General features: G+C 45.9%; 1 protein-coding gene across 1 annotated transcript in view; it reads left to right on the top strand.

Annotated features, from left to right (window-relative positions):
• Window positions 1-434: 434 nt before the first annotated feature.
• LZTR1 (leucine zipper like post translational regulator 1) overlaps window positions 435-24,756 on the top strand; it is a 74,659-nt gene continuing 50,337 nt past the window's right edge. Inside the window, exons 1-7 of the mRNA XM_068246567.1 lie at window positions 435-807; window positions 2,243-2,305; window positions 8,495-8,551; window positions 10,937-11,016; window positions 13,928-14,036; window positions 15,946-16,029; window positions 19,367-19,424. Coding sequence (XP_068102668.1) covers window positions 659-807; window positions 2,243-2,305; window positions 8,495-8,551; window positions 10,937-11,016; window positions 13,928-14,036; window positions 15,946-16,029; window positions 19,367-19,424 — 600 coding nt within the window. The 5' untranslated portion in view covers window positions 435-658. The remainder of the gene's footprint in view (window positions 808-2,242; window positions 2,306-8,494; window positions 8,552-10,936; window positions 11,017-13,927; window positions 14,037-15,945; window positions 16,030-19,366; window positions 19,425-24,756) is intronic.

Below are 24,756 nucleotides of genomic sequence, written 5' to 3'. Positions count from 1 at the left end.
TTTATAGTAATTGGGTAAGGTGTCATATAGCCATGCCTTTTATCTTATGTACCTGGGGAAGTAAGTGTGCATGTGACTATTTGTTATCTTTTTACAGCATGAATAGCATAAGGGGTGAAAGGATAGCACTGACCATCTCTTGCACATTGGTCGTTGTTCATTGCTGGTTTCTCTATATCTTCTGCAATCTTCAGTCAGTACAGTACACCTGCCCTCCATTCCCGTAGCCTCCCGTATTCATTAATCATCACGTTTCCACAATGCCTGGTTGAGAAATCCTCTAGTTTTGCTGTGGCACATTTGCAGCAGAAGTTTGCTACTCGGACACTAGATGTCACTCTTTTACAATGTTAAATGTAAACCTCGTTCTGTAATCATAGAGCCGCTAAGCTGGCAGGAAAGTCTCGGAAATACAGTCTCTCCGCGCTGTCACTTTTCTGTTTCCTTCCTGTCGGGTGTATGCTATGCTGCTGCCCTGCCCTGTAGAAGCTGGTTTCCTGATATGAGACCGTCTGATGGGATCGCCGCCTCCCGCTGCCGTAGTGGCCGGGCTGTAGCACAAGCTGACATGCTGGCCCATAGTGAGAGGCGGATAAGTGGCAGAAGCGTGTTTGCGTAGAGAGTCCACCTCTTCTCCCTAGCCAGTGACTGAGCCTCAATGGCGTGCAAGTCCAAGGTGGCCCCCAGTGTAGACTTCGATCACAGTTGCTCGGACAGTGTTGAGTATCTGACATTGAATTTTGGACCTTTTGAGAGTGTACATCGTTGGAGGAGGCTGTTGCCCTGCGATGAGTTTGTGGGTGCCAGGTGAGTGCCTAGATTGCCAACACATGGATGACAGACTATTTGTTTACTGTTGCATTCCTTGAAGTTCTTTTTGACGCATTTGAACTTTTGCTGCTAATGTAGTACAGTTAGGATTTTAACATTTCTGGGCTGAAATATGTCTAACAAAATATGTTTTTTCTTATTATTGTCAGTAGAATAAACCTTTATTGGTGCTAGACTAGTTTAGTGAACCCAGCAGGAAACCTCCTAGGGTGGACAGCTCCCTTTTTGAACTTTTAGATTTCGGCTAGGTTGTAATAAACTATGTCCACACTGGTCGGCCAATCACAATGCTACGTGCTGTAGCAGGTTGTTGTGATTGGAGAACTGGGCACTAATTCACTTTAGGGCACTCAGCAGGGAATTCAACTAATGTGATTGGGTAGATGGCGTTTGCGTCCCCACCCCCCATGGAAAGGTCCATTTATTCACTAGTGTGAAGAAACGTTCTGTTCTCCATTGCCCCAATGCAAAAGCATTTTTTTCGTCCGCTTCCGTTCTGCTGGGTCTGGAAAATTAGGGCCTGCTGCATTTTTTTGGCCCGGGGAAGGGAACGTATCCGTACCAACGGACACATGTGAACGGTCCAATAGGTTAACATTGGATCTTTTCACATCCGTTCCGTTTGTACAGTATACGTTCCAGTTAAGTTCCGTAAAAAAATGCAGATGTGAACCGAGCCTTTGTGATGTAATGGGGTGCTGTGGTTGGAGAACTGTTCCCCATGAGGTGTCCTGTTGGGTTCCCTAAACTAGATGCCCCCATTGATGGGCTACAATTGAATACAGCAGTTAAAGGGCTCCTAGTGGCCCCTCTGATCCAAAGACCCTAGTGCAATCACAAGCTCTGCATGCTCTATTGCTACGCAACTGCCTTTCTCCCTCACTAAGCTGCTCCAACTGGCCAGTTGTGACCATTTCTAGTCATGATTGGATATTGGGATTACTGGGCACCAGTCCAGTGAACAGTACAAGCCTGACTGCTCACTTAGGTTTATGGCTAGCCAATTAGTTACTAACCTGGAATCCTTGCAGTTATCATTAATTTATGCAGTCCTGACATTTTTCACAATACTTTACAAAGTAAGCTGAAAATGTAATGTCATTTACTGTTCCTTAAAGGGAACCCCAGGTGATCTTGTCATGTTTTAGCTTGAGAATCAGTGATGCTTGGCCTGTACAAAGCCAAGCTGTGATTCAGAGTTATTGGTGCCCCTTTCCCTATTAGAGGGCCTGTACTTTATGCACATAGTGTTTTTTTCTGCAAAAGTGTAGGGAAAGTACTTTACTATTTTCTATATGGTAATCCTCATTTAAGGATTCACATTAATTCATGCAAGATTAACTGTAAACATGAAAAGGAAAGCCTGACTTGTTTTTGTTGTATACATAACAAATGTATATTTTGTTTTCAGACGCAGTAAACACACTGTGGTAGCTTACAAGGATGCCATCTATGTCTTTGGTGGTGATAACGGGTATGTATATTGTATACATACATAAATAAAATATATAAAAGCTAACTCCTTCCAGACCTGGACCCCCTCTTCGTCTTTCAGCACATTGTCCATTGTCCTGGTGGTCTGCAATGCTTGTATACATTTAGCCACAACCACCCGACACTCATCCCTGTGCACAGCACAGCACAGCAGGAGGCCTGTCAGTCTAAAGGGGCCCATACACTTACCGATTTTCCCACCGATATACAGCCGATTCGATCACTGTGATCGAATCGGCTGTGAAATCGTTGCGCAAATGCTGACCAAACGATCGATTTCCGTCCGAAATCGGTCGTTCCTGTCCGTGCAGAAGATTTTGCTCGATCGCTGGCGGGTCAGTAGTGCGTCTATAGCGGTGTTCGAATGCCCAACAACCGACGCTAGCGGCAATACATTACCTGATCCGGCCGGCGCAAGTCCCCGCTGTCACCGCTGCTTCTTCTCCACGCTGGGCTCCGAGTCCGGCGGGCTTCACGTCTTCCTGTCCCGGCAGGAAGTTTAAACAGTAGAGCACCCTCTACTGTTTAAACTTCCCCGGACAGGAAGTACAGTGAAGCTGGAGCCCAGAGCGGAGAAGAAGACAGCGGAGGGGGGGGGGACTCGCGCCGGCCGGATCAGGTAATGTATGCGGGGGCCCGGGGGGCGGCGGCAGCAGCTTCACAGATGGTGAATTGACTTCATGCTAAAATCGATTCACAATATGTTTGCAGTAAAGGCAGCCATACGATCCCTCTCTGATCAGATTCGATCAAAGAGGGATCTATCTGTTGGTCGATCTGATGGCAAATCGACCAGTGTATGGCCACCTTAAGCCAGCTCACAGAGCAAACTATCAGAAGACACGCAGCTGGCAGCCGTATTGGATTCACAGCTCCAGAGACTTTACCACTGAGACTGGCAAGGGGGGACGATAGACCAAGAAGAGCCTATCGAGCATTGGCAGCAGAGATCAGAGGACCCCTCTCCATAGCAACAGAACTTGTAGGCTAGTGACATGTCTGTACAAAACTCAAACAGTTGCCTGATTGATCTTCTCCAGATGAGATTTTCTGGCTGATTTACTGTCAAATCGATTATTTCCAACATTTCCAATTTTTTTTTCGATCGATTTCCGAGCATTTTCCGATCGATTTCCATTAACTTTAAAATCGAGCGGTAAGCAAATCGGACATGTTGGAAATAATCGATCTGACAGTAAATCGGCCAGAAAATCTCGTAGTGTGTACCCAGCATAACTGTATTGTGCTCAGAGAGGAGCGGTTTCTTCCAGGCCAGAATTAGACAGTCTGTTTCTTTTTTGCTGTCAAAACACGTCTATTTCCTGGGGAACTAGTTTGAAAGCAAGCTAAGTAGACCGCTTACAGAATATTACTAAGAGGCAAAACATTTCAAAATGTGTGTGTTGCAAATTGTGTGGTTTTAATCAATAAAACTTCAGAATTCTTCCCAAATATGAATTTGCTGGGTGCATAATGACAACTAGATACCGGAATAAAACTATTTCTGTCTGTTTTTTTGAAAAATGTCCTGGTATTCAGAGAGGCTCCCTCTTTATACACTGTTACATCCAAAAAATCTACATCCTTTGCGCTATAATTGCAAGTAAAACTAAGATTCAAAGAATTATCGTTGATAAAAGTAATAAATTGATTCAATGAAGTTTCACTCCTCTCCCTGTTTCAAAAAAACAGACAGAAATAGTTTTATTCCGGTATCTAGTTGTCATTATGCACCTTGGATTAGGAACATACCTAAAAAATCAATATTGTAGGATCAGAAGGAATGCCACACAGGAAAAAGATTTGGAGCAGAGTGAAATCCTCACAGAGCGATTTATGGGAAAAGGTTATGATGCGGACTTTCTGGAAAGTAAGAGACAGGAAGTGTTAGGAACAGGGCTGTGGAGTCGGAGTCGTGGAGTCGGGCAATTTTAGGTGCCTGGAGTCGGAGTCGGGAAAAAATGCACCGACTCCGACTCCTAATGAATTTGTAACTGTAATTAAAATAGAAAATATGATAAAATGTTCTATTTCTCAGATAATAGTCATTAAAAATAATGTATATATATACAGTAATAGCTGTGCTTAGTCCACAAAAATGAAATAAACCAATCAAAATGAGTTACTTGTGCTGCTTCAATAAAGCAGTCCCCGTATTTTTAAGGTCAGATATACATATCTGATTGTGACTGTATATATGATGTGTACACAGGAATCTCTTATATATACTAAACAACATCTATGCTGTAAGAATAAAGCCTGATGTGTAGCTGTGTCACTAATAGAGATGGTCAATGAGATGGAAATAATTCTGCATTGATGCTGATTTATGCAAATGTACGCACTCTCTTTGCTGATGAAATCAAATAATTTGATATGTTGTTAAAATTTGGTTTGGTGACTACAAATTAAAGGGTAACTGAGACGGATGAAAAGTAAAGTTTAAGGGCTCGTTTCCACTGTTGCGACGCGATTTCGGCCGCATTCCGACGCTTGTAAAAACGCATGCGGATGCGTTTCCACATGCGTTTTTACCCGCGATTTCGCATGCGATTTCGCATGGCAGGGTGCCATGCGAAATTAACCATGACACTGCCAGGGCTAAATAAAATTGAAAAAGGTGCGAAATCGCACGCGAAATCGCGGGTAAAAACGCATGTAACAAACGCATGCGTTTTTACTATTAAATACATTAGCGGCGATTCGCACGGATTCCCGACGCAGGCGAAATCGTTGGCTCTTTTGTGCGTTTTTTTCACGCTGAAAAAAACGCACCTCAACAACGCTACAGTGGAAACAGGCCCATCCACTTGTATTACATGTGCGGATCTGCATGCGTTGGACGCATGCAGATTCGCGATAGTGGAAACGAGCCCTTATACATACCTGGGGCTTCCTCCAGCCCCCTTCAGGCTAATCAGTCCCTCGCTGTCCTCCACCACCCGGATCTTCTGCTATGAGTCCTGGTAATTCAGCCAGTCAGTGCTGTCCGGCCGCATGCCGCTCCCACAGCCAGGAACATTCTGCACCTGCGCAATAGTGCTGCACAGGTGTAGTATGCTCCTGGCGGCGGAGTGTGTGCATGCGCACTACACCCGACTGGTTCAAGTACCTGGATTCATAGCAGAAGATCCAGGTGGTGGAGGAGGACAACGAAGGACTGATTATCCTGAAGGCGGCTGGAGGAAGCCCCAGGTATGTATAAAACTTTAATTTCATCTGTCTCAGGTTTACTTTGTTACACAGTAGTACTATACTCTACATATGCACTCCCCACAGAGCTGCAGGGAATCCACTGAGAATGCTGTGCACATTGAACACAGAGGTGTTGTCTGTTTACAATCTCCTCATTCCCCTGCAGAGTACCTGCACATCATTCTTACATTGCCTAGGGCCTGATAGATGTTCTTTGTTCCGGTTTGTACCTTTTACAAGTACTCTTACCAAGGACTAGTTTTAGTCTAAAGGGAATAAATATAGTAGTCTACATATCCTTCTCACTTCAGTTGTCTTGTAAAATTCCTAAGCGTTGGCAGTTAAGAGACGAATTTCATGTTACATACTTTTAATCAACAAAATTGTAATATGCAAATTAGAGGAGTCGGAGGAATCCTAAACTGAGGAGTCGGTGGATTTTTGGACCGACTCCACAGCCCTGGTTAGGAATAGACAGGACATCACTGTTAAATGGAGGGGGGAGGGAGAGAAACAAAAAATTTTTTTGCCCTATGATTACCCAATTTAGTGCCCAACATCAGGAAATTAGACGGATTTTGTGCAAACACTGGGATGTGTTGAGAATGGAAAAGACGTTGGAGACTGTGTTGCTGGAAAAAACAGAGATGATTTTTAGAAAAGCTCCCAACGTTAAAGATGTGTTAATTAGGAGTGTTTCTCAACATTTTATAAGTGTGTACCGCTTTTAAAACCCTGTACTCATCGAGTACCCCCTAGCATAGTAAACATGGTCACAAGTACCCCTTGACAAATATATATTTAATCGTAGTACATGATAATTGGTTCTAAACAATGTGCAAGCATTTATTATCGCTTTTAATTAGCTAAAATACTAATCTGATGTTGTTTAAATAAGAATTATAATTTTCTAAATCTCTAAATTTGTTATTCTTGGTTAAGTATATCAAGCCCGAGTACCCCCTGGACCCATCAGAAGTACCCCCTGGGGTACGCGTACCGCATGTTGAGAACCCTAAAATAAAAAAGTTGGGACAGAAGGGTTTTTCAAAGTGTTTGGATTGTTATGGGTGCAAAAATACTAGGAGTCCAAAGATTTTCCAAACCCACTTCAAATCTAATAGTACAGGAAAGATATTTAAGATGAAAACTCTGTGTAGTTGTAATACGTAATATGTTATTTACCTGTTGGAGTGCCCTTGTGGGCTCCAATACGTTGGACAGACCACTAGAAGTTTTGAACAACGTCTATATGAACATGTGCATAAGATCCAGAAAGGACATAGGGATCACAATGTACCGCTACACTTTTCGGAAAAACATGGGAAGGATTGCTCCAATTTGCAATACTGCATAATAGAATCCATAGAAGCACATTGGAGAGACATGGATCGAAAGAGAGAGTTGCTTAAAGAGGAGCTGTTAGGTATAGGGTCTCAGAAAAAAAACACATATATCAGTAGCTAAATATTGGCTGTACTTACATTACATATGCATTTCACTGTCCACTGTTGGATTTCACAGAATTTTTATATAGTATTTGCAGAGAATGATGCTCCTGACAGCTCATGGCAGGTTCCATGTTTGTCTGTCTGTCTCCTATGAAGCCAAATGTGTCCTCATGTCCTGCCTGCTTCCTGATGATTCCACTCAGAAAAATACAACACTACTGTGCAGTGAATATTAATTAGCCATGTGGCTAGGAACAATAGCGGACTCATGCAGTATACTCTGCCCGGAGATTTTTCAGTGCTGGCTGTTGTAACATGAGACTGTAACTTCTCACTAGCAGCCGAGGGGAGGACCCAAGCAGCCCCAGAATGCTTTGCAGTATGGTGTGCGGCCTGTGGTCCTTTTTAAGAGCTTGGGTCATCCTTGCTGTTCAGCACACATCAAAAGTAAGAGAGATTTTTAACTTCAGTATTGCCTTTTTGGCTTCCTTCTAAACTGTTTAACACAGGAGAATAGAGGTTTAAATTAGCATTTGCAGCCTGACAGTTACTCTTTAAAAGAGAAACGAAATGGATTTTATTGTTAAGAACCATGGCCCCTGAAGGTTTAAATATGGAATACAATATAAATTGTTTTATTGCCAATGACTGAGTATGTAAGGTTAGGGTACCCCTTTATGTTGTGTAGATAGAGTCCTTATTTTTATAAATGTATGTATGTGTATGATACTAAACCAACTTTAAGATTATGCTAATACTGCGGGGCATTAACTGCATAGGAATACTATGTCCTTTTTTATGAGTTGATTTTAAAATGTTTGTGCAACTTTGTATAAAGAAGTATGTAACGGGCAGGCGCAGGCTTGACAGTAGAGCAGGCGGAGCGGCGTAATATGTTAAAAAGACGTCCAGTAGCCCGTGACCTTCTAACCCCTTGAGAAAGTCACGTGGACGAAACCGGTCGGGGAGGAGCTACAGAGCGAGCGAGGGAAGGCGGAAGCGTGTGGATGACGGCGGTGCTACGTGGAGTATACGGCTGTGTGACCCGCGGTTCTACCAACCCTGCGCTTACCTGTATGCCTATGATAGACATACATGGTGGAAACTTTTTGGTGATATGAAAAGGACAGAGATTGGAGCCCAGCAGTGACCAGAAGGGCAGAGAATCTATCTGACTCAGCATATATGATCATTTTGTATGATCATTGTAGCTGGTGAGTGCGATCACATGAGGTGTGGTGGCGGTTTAAAATCTTGAAGTTGATGACCCCATAACAGTTTCCTGGTTAGCACACTGTTAAACTGTAATATTGCCCATGTGAGCCATAGGAAACCTGGATTGCTAATTGGTTGTCCATTCAGTTATAACTGACATAACCTGATATTTTTCAGTTCTGACAAAAGGAAAGGCTAAAACTGTCATTCAATCACATTTCATTAAAATTGCTTTGTTAATGTTACAACAATGATTCATCTTCAATGGAAATTATTATTAACACATGTATTTTTCTTTCTTGTGACAGGAAAAACATGTTGAATGACCTGCTGAGGTTTGATGTGAAGGACTGCTCATGGTGCAGGTATGGGGTTTTTTTGCCAATATTTTGGAACTGTCCATTTCAGCAGTGTCATCGATGCGGGTGAATTCCCATGGACATTCCATCTGCCTCCTCTTTATAATTTATCAACCTATGCAGCTGACTCCCACGTTTTCTTTTACATTTTTCCTAGCATTCGTGTAGTAGCCACACATTCAACACACCCACCAGCCACTGTTAAGGCAGTAGAAGTAGTTGGAGTGAAGTCCAGAATTCCAATAAGGACACTTCTGTGTGCAGCATTCTTTGCGTTCTGTCTTCTCTCCATGTGTGGCTCCTCCTATGCCTTGTGGAATGTCTTATGCTGGGCATACACGGACTGCTGGGAGGCTTATCAATCAAGCCTGATGGCTCGATTGATAATATCCGACGTATCCGATACCCCGCTGGATCGATACTGCGCTCGATTCTGCTGGGGTGAACAATTGCAAGAAATGAGCGGCTAATTAGCCGCTCCCGCGGGGACGAGCGGCAATCGATCCGCGCGGATGAGCGGGGATGCGCTGGCATCGAGCCGCTTGCTCGATCCGGTACATAATTGCATTGAGAAACATGCCGTGTATGCCCGGCATTAGGCCTCTTTACCAGGGACTGTTGATAGGCAGTGAAATGCCTCTCAAACTCTCACAACTGCTCCCCTCTGCCTGGTAACTGCTCACTGCAGCCTGGTAACTGCTTGCTGAGCACACAGTTCAACAGTCCGTATAAAAGAGGCCTTATGCAAGTGAAAGGTACAATACACCAGCAGTACCACCAGCAAAGCTGCTGATCCCCAGGATGAGCCACATCCACTTTCATCTCTGTATGCTTGCTCTCAACACAGAATATGCTTATGAGCAAGGAATAGGGACGTCCGGCACTGCTGATGATTTTGTTGGTACAACTATTAAAATTGACAGTTTTACTGTAAAACACAATTGCAATTGCAACCAGGTGGGCAGGGTACTGACTAGACTGACAGACGTTTCACTCAAGAGCCTTTTCTGAGGCTGAAACCACATTGATGCCCTGCAGCCGCTGCCCACACATCCACCTTGTATGTACACCCATTGTGATTGATCACAGCAATGTTATCAATTTTTAATATTTGTACTGATAAAGCTTCAGCAGTGCCAGCCATTGTACACTTGCCGTTATGAAGCTATTGATATCCGTGTTTGTGTTTGTGGTCAGTATCAGTGTTTGTGGTCAGGAGGATGACTCCTCATACCTTTTAATTTATGGCTGCTACAGAGGTAAAACCTGTGTGTGTGTGTGTGTGTGTGTGTGTGTGTCCGTCCACAGTGGGAGATGTCCTGGATTGTTTGTATGTGGGCAGAGAAGGGGAGTGCTTGATCACTTTCAGATCAAGCAGTGGATGTTGCTGAAGTTGTTACTTGTGCTTTTAGAAAGTATTATAGTTAGTACAGTTTTTTTGTGTTTATCTTTTAAATAACAATATTCTTCAGGGCCCTTTCACACCAGAGGGATTTTTCGGCGTTTTAACGCCACGGCCGAAGTTGGCGTTTTGCTAGGTAAAAGAAAGTCCATAGACTTTCATTTTACCTTTCACATCTAACTCGGCGTTTTGGAGCGTTGCGTTTCAACGCTTGAGGGCTCTTTCACACTAGAGGCTGCGGTAGAAAAGGCTGAAAGTCAGCCTTTTGCTTAATGCCAATACATAGCGTTTTCAAAGCCTTTTCAAAGCCTTTTGAAAGAGTTTTACAGCTCATATGAAAACGTCCTTTTTTTTTTTTTCTTCTATAAAAATAAGTGAACAAGTTAGCTGTAAAACGCTTTGAAAACGCTTTGAAAACGCTGAAGTTGGCGTTTTCCATTGACTATCATTGAAACGCCAACAGCCAACTTCGGCTGTAAACAGCCCTGAAAAAGCTCCTGGGAGCGTTGAAACGCAACGCTCCAAAACGCCGAGTTAGATGTGAAAGGTAAAAAGAAAGTCTATGGACTTTCTTTTACCTAGCAAAACGCCAACTTGGGCCGTGGCGTTTAAAACGCCGAAAAATCTCTCTGGTGTGAAAGGGCCCTCCCAGGAGCTTTTTCAGGGCTGTTTACAGCCGAAGTTGGCTGTTGGCGTTTCAATGATAGTCAATGGAAAACGCCAACTTCAGCGTTTTCAAAGCGTTTTACAGCTAACTTGTTCACTTATTTTTATAGAAGAAAAAAAGAGGACGTTTTCATATGAGCTGTAAAACTCTTTCAAAAGGCTTTGAAAACGCTATGTATTGGCGTTAAGCAAAAGGCTGACTTTCAGCCTTTTCTACCGCAGCCTCTAGTGTGAAAGAGCCCTAATGGTTTTCTGTGGATTCTGTCTTAATTGGGTAATGGTCTAACAGCATGTTTAATACATATTTGTTCTTAAATAAACAGGGCCTTTACAACAGGAACGCCCCCAGCGCCAAGATATCATCATTCTGCTGTGGTGTATGGAAGCAGTATGTTTGTATTTGGTAAGTAAAGTGAACACTGAGCCCCTTCTCATCTGGATGTACATGATAAATTGTATATGGGTACAAGAAATACTATTGCTGTGATCTGAGCACAGGGTTTTGATGCCCAAAGGATAACGTACCCAGACACCGTTGCATTAACTTTTCTTACACAGTAAGTCTTGTATTCATCCTACCCTCACAGTGTCCTTCGTACTAACCTTTACACTACTGCTGTCCTAGCCCCAACAATAATCATATCTTCAAACATTTACAGTAGCCTTAATATTATTATATTAACAATTCATACATGTAAAAAGGGCGCAGGGATTGCCGCTAGTAGAATATTGGTAACATTACCAATATACTACTACTTAATTCCAATAGTAAAATATTGGTAATCTCCCATATTTTACTAGATCTTAACCTAACCCTACTTTCACACAGAACCCTCCCTCTACCAATGCCTAACCCGAATACCTGCCTTTACCAATGCTTAACCCTAAGACCTCCTTCTCCTGATGCCCCACCCTAAGACCTCCCTCTACCGATTTGGGTGCCCAGCGGTACATTAATGCTGTAATTTGCATATTAGCAGGCCTCTGCACACCCTGATTTTAGCGAGAACCTCTGTGTGCCCAAATTTACCTTCTTTGTTGCAAATGGCAGCATTTATAATGGGTGGCAATGGTGGCTTCCTTTTTTCACTAGACCATGCCCTCAAACTAACTTGTAGCAAACCCTACCATTACATTTGTAACATTTCTTTATTCTTATCAAAAGCACTTCCTGGAAAGTCATTCTCTTCCTGTGCACACTTCTCATGAAGCGTGCCTCTGACTGCCATCCAGTAAGTGCTATTGAAAATAAAGGACTACTTGAGAATCCCCCATTGAGATGGATTTGTCCAAAATCTGTTGGTTCTGTCACATTTATACTACCTACTGTGACAACAACATATGAGGAAAAATAAATTATAGTGCATTTTACTCTGAAATAAATGTACAACTAACACACGTGTATTTTAAATTTTACACATTTGTAGTTGTGCCCCTTTTAATAAAGGCTTTGGAGAGGGGGTTACTTTTTTGTGTTACTAAATATTAACCCTTTAGCACAAGGCTGTGGATCTGTACAAAAATCATCCAACTCCGACTCCTCAGTTTATGAAACCATCGACTCTGCATCCAACTCCGACTCTGGGTACCCAAAATGGCTCCGACTCCTTAGTCTAATACTTACCAGGGCTGTAGATTTGTTGCAAAAATCATCCGACTCCAACTCCTGACTCCTCAGTTTATGAAACCACTGACTCCGGCTCCACAGCTCTGCTTTAGCAGCCACATATACTAAAACTATATGTGCACTGCAGAGCCAATTTTTTTTTCTGCTACTGGGGAATTGTGCCTTCCCCAGCCCAGCAGGTTATGCAGAGTGGTACAAGGAGCTGTCATAGTTACCTGTCCAGACACTGGATCGGCTTCTCCTATTCATCCGCCTGCGTCACTGCACTCCTGACATGCCCTTCTGAGTACCAATCACATTATGAACCCCCACCGCCCATTACCGCTCCCTGGCCCTTGGTCAGTGTGAAAGCAGCTAAACTATCCACCGCGTGCTCTAGCATCTTGTCTCCATTGCTGAGGAAAACCTGTACTCCATGATCCCGGCTCATGTATGTGATGTCGGTACATGAGACGGACTCGCATGGTACAGGCTCCACCGCAGCAATGGAAAGAAGAGGAGACATGTGCTTCCTTTTACCATTACCAAGGGGGGTTGAAGGGGGGCACCTTACATGGGGAAGATGGGCTGGCGGTCTATCGATTGTCAGAATATTGAACACAGTAACCACCCGACCCAGTCCTATTAAGCCAGATCTTTCCAGCTTGTGCGATTGATTGGGTGGTTCTTGATGCTGCAAATTGAGTGACGCATGGGCACATTTACAGTGGAATTGCGTTGATTAGGAAGGGCCCAAACATTTTCCACAGGCTGTCAGCTCTGACCAGTTTTTTGCATGCGGAAAAACGCGGACATCCAGCTAATTGTAAACAAGCCCTTAGGCCAATTATTAAAGTTGCAACATATTTTTGTAGTTTAGGAAGTGTAAAAAAAGACTGGGCACAGATGTGGCTATTCTCGCAGCAGGTGGGAGAGGAGCAATGAAAGATCAATTGCGCTGCCATGAGTTTGTAGTTAAGACAGTAAAGCCAGACCTGTGGACTAATTACACAATTTGGTCTTGACCAGCTGAATAAATTAGTAGGTGGATGATTTTGCAATGGCAATTTTTCCTGTTGACTAGTATGCACACAGGAGAGAGCTCAAGCCCAGTCTGCTTTTGGCAGTTGGGCTTCATACATTCGGGGGAAATGAGGCACACTCAGAGCGCAATGGTTGTCTCCTGTTGTAAAAATCATGGCCCATACACATGTCTGACTAAGACAACTGATAAGGAACGCATCAGCCGATAGGTGTGTGTACAGCAACCCCCAACCCACGAGCAATCTGCCCGGCGGATCAACTCACCCCTACAATGGCTGGGCTTATTGTCTGCACCGCTCCCCCGACTGCTGCTTGACGTCACACACATGCCCTTCCATCGACCCTCCGCCACCCCCCACCACACACACACACACACACCTATAGAATGCGTTGTTAGCTACACAGCTGACACGCATGTGTACAGGCTGACCAGTCATGTCGCCCAAGGGGATTGAGTCCTGATAGCTGATGGGTGACATAAATCAATAGGTGTGTACGCACCTTTAGAGATGGTACTGGTGATCTCTCCCCTGCCAGGGAACTTTGGGCTCTAGCTGTATGCTAGGCGGCTGCTGCTGGGGGCACTCTCACAGTAGTTTGTAGTGACATAATATTCCTTTTTCTGTTTTATGTGCACAACTGCATCTTTTTAACTTGTGTCTAGGTGGCTACACTGGTGACATCTATTCCAATTCAAATCTGAAGAACAAGAATGATCTGTTTGAGTATAAGTTTGCAACTGGTCTTTGGACAGAGTGGAAGATTGAAGGAAGGTTTGTAAACCTGTAGACTGAAAGTCTATTGCGATGCAGGAAAATGTGCTATTCAGCTAGAATGTGTTTTCCTCTAGTCTAATTTCATAGGAATTATTAAGGTGGTTGGGGAGTGTAAGGCACCCTGACTGCTGACTTGCTTTCCAGTCTTAGGGTGGCCACTAATGATCCAATCTTTTTCATCCAAGCTTACAAAATCTATGTAGTAGAAGAGTAAACTGAGTGAATATATTGAATGAATACTATAGGCTTTCCCTTATATTACATAGAAATGGTAAGATTGGATGAAAAAGATTGGATCATTAGTGGCCACCATTACCCAGACCTTTGACTTCTGCCACCCAAACCTAATGTTTGACTTGATAAGGTGACAGGATCACTCAACAGTTCATCTCGGTGTACCCTCATTTTTGTTTCAGCTATGCTAGTGAACGGAAAACTGGGGTCAGGCTGATTTTAAAGAGGAACGGTTTTGAAATTAACACAATGAATAAAATTGCTTATTGTTTACAATTTTCATTTATAGATTATTAAGTCAGTGTTTGCCCATTGCAAAATCTTTCCTCTCCCTGATATACATTCTGAAATGTATATCACTGGGGGTGACATCTTTAGTCCTGTCAGGTGATCTGTACATAATATTCGTTACTGATATTTCTATGCACAGAGGGAGATACTGGTTGCTTAGAAATAGCCGTTATTTCCCCCAGTGTAATGAGGTTTACAGACCGCAAATTGTCAGGACCATGGTCATGACCTCACGCTGTGGGAGGGGTTTCACCACAATATCAGCCATACAGACTCCCCTGATTAACTATTGTGGGAAAGGGGGTATCGGCTACTGATTGGGATAAAGTTCAATCCTGGGTTAAAGTTCCTCTTTAAGCTATAGACTGATTGTACTGCATCTACATTGAAATGCACTACAGTGTTCACCCCAGAATTTTGTTCCAGCCAGGTGGCATGAAAAAGTAGCCAGATGGGGTGAGATGAGAGAATGCAGGGCCGGTGCTTCTGTGAGCAACTATGCTTACAGCAGAGGAGGGGGTGAGCCGATGACAGCCAGGTGCTCACCAAAACTACACAACTAAAACTAAATAAAAATTTCTTAATCGCTGGTTCACTTTAAAGATACCCATACATTACTTGAATTGGTAGCTAATCGACCATCCAATTCGATAACTATTATTGTATGAAAATCTGTGCTGCCACAAGCATGCCCAATCGATGATTTGACTGTATTCGGGACCAAAATTGGTTGTATTGATCAAACATGCTGGGAATACGGCGTACAATAATCATAAACGTATCGGGACCTTCCAAATGTTTTATGTGCCCATGCTTTTATAATTTACCTGTCACGCCTTTCCCCTAGTGTCTGTGCTGTATTTCTGCATTCGGGTCTCACATGACTACCGGCATATAGCATGTGAGGGGTGTGTGCAAGACGTCACACATGTGCCCACATGCTATAACGTTGGCAGCCACATGGGGCACCATTGTGGAAGTACAGCATGATCCCTCGGGGGAGAGCGTGACAGGTAAAGTAAAAAATGCACAAGCATCGGGGGGGGGGGGGGGGGGGGGAATTAAACATTTGTGGGGTCGCATGCAGGGCTGGCAAGGCATTGTCACTAGGCCGATTCCCAAAAGATTTCATGATGAAATCGATCGGGAATTGGCCTGCGGTGTATGGGCAGCCAATAGATCTCTCTCTGGTCAGATTCAATCAAAGAGAGATTAATCTCTTGGTGTAAACTACCCATTATTGTTAGATGTATGGGCACCTTAATGCTCTGTGATGTTTGCATAGCTATAAGGGTTGTATTGTTACCGCTCTAACATTATTATTGGCCATGATCATTTCCTCTTTGATGTCTTATCACCTGTACGCCTGATCTCTTTTCAGATTACCAGTTGCTCGGTCAGCACATGGAGCGACAGTGTACAATGACAAGCTCTGGATCTTTGCTGGATATGATGGAAATGCAAGGTAAGCCAAGCACAACAGATTAAAGTGGACCCGAACTCTTACACAGGACAGAAGGAAACACAGATAAATGCATCCTGTATGTATTTAGAGAGTTGAGCCTGTCTAATTCGCCCTCATTTGTGTTTAATCACGAGTTTTAATTTGATCTCTCCCATGTCACCTGACTGCCATGGCAAATAAGGCAGATAAACTAATTTGAAAGCACAGGATGCTAACAATATATCTGCTTCCATGAAAGCAGGAAGTAGAAACACTGGAGATTTATTTTAGGATTTGTATCAGCTGTAACAAAGAAATGTTTTTCTTTAAAGGTTATTATGCTGTTGCTTATATTTTAGCGCAGAGAGGAAGTTTTGAGTTCAGGTCTGGTTTAAGAGGTCATAAACCAAGCTAATGCACTGCTTTCAAGTTAGGTAAGGGCTCTGTCCCAATAGGAAATGTGATCAAGATCTGTTGGGGGGTACAGTATGATTGATGTGCATTTGCTATGTGCGCTGGGAAAAGAAAATGGACAGGGGGAAAAATGCATTTTGGTGTGATTGCCATGTGTTTTTCCTCTGCTTCTATACAACGTACAGAAGCTGAATTGCACACAAAATGTGGCAGGACAATGATTGCGCTCAGGAAAAAAATCGCCTCGCAAACAGATCGCACTAATGGAAATAGTCCCCACAGTTTCCATACTTTTTTTTTTTTTTTTCTACCTAGTGTTTTGCAGTCATATTGGGATTCGGATTGCAAAACGCCGGTAGTGGAAAAGGGCCCTAATAGATTTTTAGAACTCAGTTTAGTTCACCTGTCGTTGATGTCTGAGTCTTTAAAGGGAAGGTCCAAGCAAAATAAAAAAATGAGTTTCACTTACCTGGGGCTTCTACCAGCCCCATTCAGCCATCCTGTGCCCTCGTAGTCACTCACTGCTGCTCCAGTCCCCCGCTGGCAGATTGCCGACCTCGGAGGTCGGCGCGCTGGATTGCGTACATTTTTACGCATTCCCGCTAGTGCAGGAACATTAACACATACATTTTTACGCATTGAACCAGTAATGCCAGCGGGGGACTGGCGCAGCAGTGAGTGACTAAAAGGGGACAGGATTTTGCTGCTCATGGAGGCGGAGCTTTGAGCTGCAGCTCTGCCTCCATGCGCATCGATCAGCCGCGGATCTTCGCCTCCCCCCGCCCCTCTCTGTGAAGGCAGATGGGGAGAGGCGGGGATCAGCGGGGATTGACGCGCTGAGAGGCAGATATACAAGGCTAAGCTCTGCCTCTTCAGGAAGCGCTCCCCCGAGTTTACAGAGGTGATTTGAGGGTATAAACCCCTCGTTTTTCCATGGAATAGCAGCGGTTTAGCACTATGTAAGGTGCTTTACAGTAAACACATGCTGGTTCACTCACTTCAGTCTCTTTAAAGTGGACCTGAACTCAGAACGTCCTCTCTGCTCTAAAAGATACACAACAGCATAATAACTTTTAAAGAAAAACATTTCTTTATTACAGATGATACAAATTCTGCAATATATCTGCACTGTTTCTACTTCCTAATTCATGGAAGCAGGCATTGTTAATAGCTTGTGCTTTTAAAGAGAGTCTGAAGCGAAAAATAATTGCTAAATTTACCTTAGCATTCGCTTCAGAACTCTCATCAGAAGCAAACCGCCGCTTTCCCGGCGAAAAACGAGGGCTGCAGACCCCCCAAATTCCCGGGGGGGGGGGGGGGGGCCAAGGACAGCGCTTCCTGGAAGGGGCAGAGCTCTCTGCTGTAGCTCTGCCTCTCCTGCCATCAACCGCCGCACATCACCTCTCCCCGCCACTCTCACTCTTTCCTCACAGAGAGGGGCGGGAGAGGCAGCGATCCGCGCGGCGATCGACAGCAGGAGAGGCGGAGCTACAGTGAATAGCTCAGCCTCTCAGGGCAGCACAATCCACGACCAAGTTGGTTGTGGATGTTTGCCCAGGGAGTTTGGGGGGTCTGCAGCCCTCATTTTTCGGGGGGGGAATTTCGGAGGTTTAGCGCAGATGAGACCTCTGAAGCGAATGCTAAGGTAAATATAGCAAAACAAATTTGCTTCAGAGTCTCTTTAAATGAGCTTCTCTGATCAGAGAGGGATCTATTGGCTGTCCATACACTGCACACAGATTTTGAATCGACTACAGCATGAAATCTATTTAAAACCTGTGGAGCCGCCTGCCTTGCCGCCCCAGGCTCCCCCCGCCCCCCCCCCACCCCCATTCGGGCTCCCCCAGCCAGCAACAATAATGTCACCTGTCCGCCGGCCCCGAGTCCTCGGGGTTTGTGCTGTCACTTCTCCCAGTGTCCTCTTCCATGTTCTATCGCTTCCTGTCCCGTCCTGTGGCAAGCCGATATTCAAATGGTAGAGGGCACTCTACTGTTAAAACTTCGGCTTGTCACAAGACGGGACAAGAAGTGAAGAGGACATGGTGAAGAAGGCCAACCGGAAGTGACAGCATGGACCCCGGGGACCCACTTCAGCCGCACAGGTGACATTTCTGTGGCTATGATGCGTTGGTTGTTGGCGAATAGAACACTGCTAGCAATGCGCTCCCGACCCACTGGCGATTGAACAAAATTTTCTGTCTGGACCGATCGACTCAATCAACAGATGTCAGATGAAAAAAAAATCGGTTGATTGGTCAATATTTGTGTTAACGATTTCACAGCAGATTTGAGCACAGTGATTGAATCTGCTGTATATCGACAGGAAATCAAGCTAGTGTATGGTTACCTTAGGCTGCAGAGATGTTCAGAGTCAGAAAAATGTCATGTGCAGTAAAGACTTAAGGTGCGTACACACCTTTTACGGATGTCGCCTGTTAGGGATCAGGACCTGTTCCCATTGGGCGACACGCAGGGCCGGGCTGCACACATTCTCTGTGTTGCAATGCGGGGGACAATGGTGGGAAGACAAGCGACTCATTTGCGTGACGTCACACAGGGGAACAATGGGATCAATGAGGTATCGGCGTCGCTGGGGGTGAGTAGATCCGCCCGGTGGATCGCTCGCCGGTTGGGTGTCGCCGGTACACATGCCTAATCATCAGCTGAAGCAGTCGTCATCAGCCAACTTAAGTCAGGCGTGTGTACGAGGCATTAGTAATCAGTGGCCACCATGACACAGTCAGTACATTATGCAGCTCTGGTCAGCTAGGTTAGATGGTAATGTGCATTAGTAAAACTAAAGGTTTTTTTTTACATATGTAGAATATGGAAGAGATCAAGTGAATGAAAATTTAGTTTGGGTTTGCTTTAAATACTACAGCTCAGTGCTCTGAGCAAATTAATATTGTACTTTGCTTAAATCTTGATATTATTATTATTTTAGGTTAAATGACATGTGGACAATCAGTTTGCAAGACCGGGAATCTGCGTCCTGGGAGGAGGTAATGTGATGGCTACATGAACATATTTGGGGGTTTATAAGGTTTTCAGACCTCTGTGGAAAGGATTAAAGAACAAGCGACACCCATGCTAACCTAGAAATAAAAACACATATATAAGTAGATGTCACGGACGGTTGCGGGGACGCAGGCGCGTCCTGGCACCGCCCGTGAAGTAAAGAACGATCGCACTCGATTCCTGCATCGATTGCGCTTCAGACAGTATCCCTCAGCTAAGACAGATTCCCCAGCTGTTCCTAAGCTACAGTGACAGCCTGGGGGGAAGCTGTTAATTAGCTGGGACATATTCCCTGTGGAAGGCACAATTTCCCTTTTGGCTCTGGGAACCAGGTGACACTTAGCTGATCTCATGGAGATGTTAATTAACAAACCAGGAGTCTTTTCAGAGCCAAGGAAGCTAATCCCAGCAGGGGGCAGACTTAGCGGAACCATTCAGCCAGGATAGGGAAACATAGAGTTATGATCTTTATGCATGTTTTAGAAGTACGATACATCGGAGAAATGTGAAAGTTATATCATTCTGCTGGTCCGGAGCTTGTGAGTGTTTTGATATTAAATTTGGGCCCCTAGCCTAACCAGAACGCTGGGAATTCCACCGTTTTGTAACCGGGCATGCAAACATGCCCAAGTTTGATATCATATTAATCGGTAGGTTCTGGGGATCGAGAATATGTAATTATTATCTGTGTGCCGGCCGCGCAGGTCGGCCTAGGGAACCTGTCAGGATTATGGGTTTGCTAAAAGCCCCTGCCCAGGTGTGATTACCATAGTCCGGCCTAGGGGGCCAACTCTGGAAGCCCGCCTCTGAGCTCATCTCCATTAAAAGTGAATGAGCTGCCTGAGAAGATCTTCCTCCCTTTACCATCTTCATGACAATCTGCTGCCAGCCAGAGGACATAGGGCTGGTGGCCATTTTGCTGACCCATCTGAACAAAGAACTCTAAGAACTTGAAACCGTTTGCTTGAACTTGATTGGAAACCAGAACTCTGATTTTTCCCACAAACAGGACATCTTTCCAGGAACTAAGTATTTTTCTCCCTTCTTTTATTTTTCATACTGGCTATTACTGTTTTAATAGTTGTTGATTTTCATAATTGTCTGTATATATTAATTATTTATATTGCGTGAATAAACGACTTCCCCAAGTCATTCACTGTTTCGCTACCCTGCTTATCAGCACACACAGAAATGATCCCGGGTCTCTGAAGATACGCTACTGTTTGTTTGTTGTTGGCTAGACAGAGTATCGTGTGTTTAACCGTTTTATTCGCAGGATTAGTCAGTCAGTTAGTGGGCCCCACGGTCCCATAGTAACCGCGGTGGTGGCAGTTTACTCTGAACCAGTAGGTGACGTTGTAATCACCCGTGTCTCACAGGCTCCCTTCTGAGTTGTCTGCGGCTAATTCTTAACGGTTCCTGCGCATTGACTGCGACCAGAGTTCACACGATCTGTGCGCTGGCACCGTTTAGAAGGCTAAGTGCGGTCAGCCACAAGGGCTCCTGTGACAGTGTTAGGCAGCGGTTGGATCTGTGTTGTGCTGAAAGTATCTGCGATAGCGCTAGCGCTATCGAGAAACGAACTAATTCGTTGGTGTAGCTGGAAGGCAATATATTTTTTATATATACAGAGAGACTGTGTAGCCAGTACCCCTTCCCCAAAGTTTTATTTTATTTGGCATGGAAATGTCCGGGAACTACCAGAACATGTGCCTAGCAGACCTGGAAAATCTTTGCGAAGAGAGGGGCATTGGCATCCTCCGCAAGACAAAACGGGACCTGATAGCAGACTTGTCCAGATGGGATGCCCAGCAACTGCGGGAGCCGGGAGTGTCCGCTGAGGTGGATACCAGCCCATCTGACAATCAAGGGGAACCAGAGGCTGAAGATCTTAGGCGTACAGAGGTTGAGCATCCTGCGGGCCCTGTTGCAACAGTTACGCCAGAGACTGTCAGTATGGACCCCAATCCCAGAGTTTCTGACATTACTCGCCCGGAACTGGCCAGTACTGGACTGTCCATGGGTGCTGACCCGGTAATGCAGCAGGCATTACAAAAGCTGATGGAGACTGACCTGGACAAGTACATGCAGTACATGGAAGCACGAGAGGAACGGGAGCGCCAATCTGCAGAACGCAAAGCTGCTGCTGCTGCTGCTGCTGAACGCCACGCGGAGAGGGATGCCGCTGAGCGAGAACGGGAGCGCCAACGACAGCATGAGCTAAACATGGCAAAAGTGCAACAGGCCAGCCGGAGTTCACCGCCCAGCCTCCCTGCTGAAGGAGCTGCAGCACCCGTAAGTGCAAAATTTAAATTTGCTAATATTGAAAAAGACACTGACATTGACTTGTTTTTGCGGTCTTTTGAAAAAGCATGCCGTCAGTATCGTCTGTCCCAAGACCAGTGGGCCAGACATCTAAAACCGTTGCTGCGCTACAAAGCGCTTGATGCCTTCGCAGAATTGCCTGCGGAGAAGGATAATGATTATGCTGCTATAAAAGACGCTATCATTACTAAGTACCAGCTGACGCCAGAAGCCTATCGGAAAAAGTTCAGGGCCTGGCAGAAAAAGTCTTCTGATTCGTACCGAGATGTGGTCAGCAGCTTGCTCACCACACTCCGCCAGTGGACACTAGGCCTCACCAAAGGGTCTTATGGCGTCCTGGAGGACTTGATAGTCCTGGAACAATTTCTGAACATTTGCCCTGCTGATGTACGACAATTTGTGCTAGAACGCAAGCCGGCTTCAGCAACTGTCGCTGCAGACCTTGCTGAGACTTTTGCAACTACCCGGGTGGCTGATACACGCAGAACTGTCCCATCCAGCTGGAGAGGAGGTCAGCCCAATACCTCGGCAGACCCTCCTGCCCCTGTGAGCCGTCCGCCACAGAGGCCACCCAGCGCAGCTGCTGCACCCAGGCCTGCAGCGCCTGGAGAGGTCACCTGTCACTACTGCCGCCAGCCCGGACACATGAAATTCGACTGTCCGGAGCGGAGACAGACACCACCAGCACCTGGATCATCTGCATCACCTGCACCTCACCCACAGCAGAGGCAACCCGCCAGCGAACCACAGCCTGAATCATCCGATTTTGTCCTGTTTGCCCGCGGAAAGGAAATCCGCGACCGAACCGACCAGCAGCAACTTGTTAGAGTGAACGGCAAAGTTGTCACTGGATTCCGAGACACCGGAGCTGACATCACGTTAGTTCACTCACACCTTGTGCCAAAGGAGAGCATCAGCTCCAGCCGATCCCTTGCCCTTACTGGAGTAGAAGGCACCCTTTTTCACATAGCCCACGCCAGAGTGAAGCTGGATTGGGGAGTGGGAGGGGTCCAAGAAAGGGTTGTTGGGGTTATGAAGGATCTCCCAGTCCCTGTGTTGCTAGGGACTGATTTGGGCAAGCTTGTGTCCTACTATGAACCTGCCACGACCGCCTTGTCGCTCACGGAAGGAGACGGACTCTCCACCCACCACCAGGTACTTTATACACTTGGGGGAGCACCAGGGGGAGGTGGGTTGAATGTGCCCAGTTCAAGGGTACCAGGTTCAATAGTGCCTGCTTCAAAGGCACCTGAGTTTGAGGTACAGACTGTCTGTTGTGATGATGCTGTAACTGTACCTGAGTCTCCTGTACAACCTGTCTGTAATGAAAAAATGTCTATACCTGTCAATGTCATTACTGCATGCAATGATGATCTGAGTAATGTCCGTCTGTGCCATTCTGACAGTGTACCTGTGCTAGCAATACCGCGCAGCTGCACTGCTCAGAACCCGAGCTCAGAACAGGTGGAGGGGGTTCCGGCCTCCTCCCCCTCCTCTGACCGCAGGGATGAGACCTTTCAGCCGCTGGCCTCGTGTGACATGAGCCAGTTGGCTGAAACTGACAGCGCCGTATTCTCAGCCGCACTACAAAGTGACCCAAGCCTGGAGGTGCTCATGCAGCAAGCCGCTGAGCCCCTCGCAGACGGGGCCGCTTTCAAGGTGTACTGGGAAGGTGGGAGACTGTACAGTGAGTCTGCACAGCCCCCTACAGGTAGATCCCACGCGAATACCAAATGGCTTGTGGTCCCGAGTGCGTTCAGGGGACATGTGCTGAAATCCGCACATGGTAATCCTCTGACAGGGCACTCAGGGGTCCGCAAGACACTCGCCGGTATTCGGAACCAGTTTTATTGGCCCCGGATGAACAGGGATGTAGCAAACTACTGCAGGGCATGTGCCGTCTGTCAGGAGCTGGGAAGGTCCAGGGATTCCCGCGGGGTTCCCTTAGGTCCACAGCCACTTAGCAGGGGAACCCTGCGTGGGCTGGCTGTTGACCTAACCAACCCACTGCCCGTTGTCAGCAGTCCCGGCAGACACCACGTCCGACTGCAGTGGCGCAAACGCCCTGTCCAGAACGGTCCATGTTGGGTCAACCCTGAGGGTAGCAGACCGCGACCGGTCCAGGGGAACCGAGCCACAGGCTCCAATAGGTTTTCCCGCCGTACCGGCAACTCGAGGCCCGTCAGCCAGGTTAGCGGCGCCGCCACACATCTTGCGGATGAGTGGCTGAGCCGCGGACAAGGGGGAGGGCTGTCACGGACGGTTGCGGGGACGCAGGCGCGTCCTGGCACCGCCCGTGAAGTAAAGAACGATCGCACTCGATTCCTGCATCGATTGCGCTTCAGACAGTATCCCTCAGCTAAGACAGATTCCCCAGCTGTTCCTAAGCTACAGTGACAGCCTGGGGGGAAGCTGTTAATTAGCTGGGACATATTCCCTGTGGAAGGCACAATTTCCCTTTTGGCTCTGGGAACCAGGTGACACTTAGCTGATCTCATGGAGATGTTAATTAACAAACCAGGAGTCTTTTCAGAGCCAAGGAAGCTAATCCCAGCAGGGGGCAGACTTAGCGGAACCATTCAGCCAGGATAGGGAAACATAGAGTTATGATCTTTATGCATGTTTTAGAAGTACCATACATCGGAGAAATGTGAAAGTTATATCATTCTGCTGGTCCGGAGCTTGTGAGTGTTTTGATATTAAATTTGGGCCCCTAGCCTAACCAGAACGCTGGGAATTCCACCGTTTTGTAACCGGGCATGCAAACATGCCCAAGTTTGATATCATATTAATCGGTAGGTTCTGGGGATCGAGAATATGTAATTATTATCTGTGTGCCGGCCGCGCAGGTCGGCCTAGGGAACCTGTCAGGATTATGGGTTTGCTAAAAGCCCCTGCCCAGGTGTGATTACCATAGTCCGGCCTAGGGGGCCGACTCTGGAAGCCCGCCTCTGAGCTCATCTCCATTAAAAGTGAATGAGCTGCCTGAGA

This window comes from Hyperolius riggenbachi, chromosome 1 (genome assembly GCF_040937935.1).
Source record: "Hyperolius riggenbachi isolate aHypRig1 chromosome 1, aHypRig1.pri, whole genome shotgun sequence".
Lineage (NCBI taxonomy): Eukaryota > Metazoa > Chordata > Amphibia > Anura > Hyperoliidae > Hyperolius > Hyperolius riggenbachi.
Note: the sequence above shows the minus strand (reverse complement) of the source record. Positions and strands in the feature narration are given on the sequence as shown.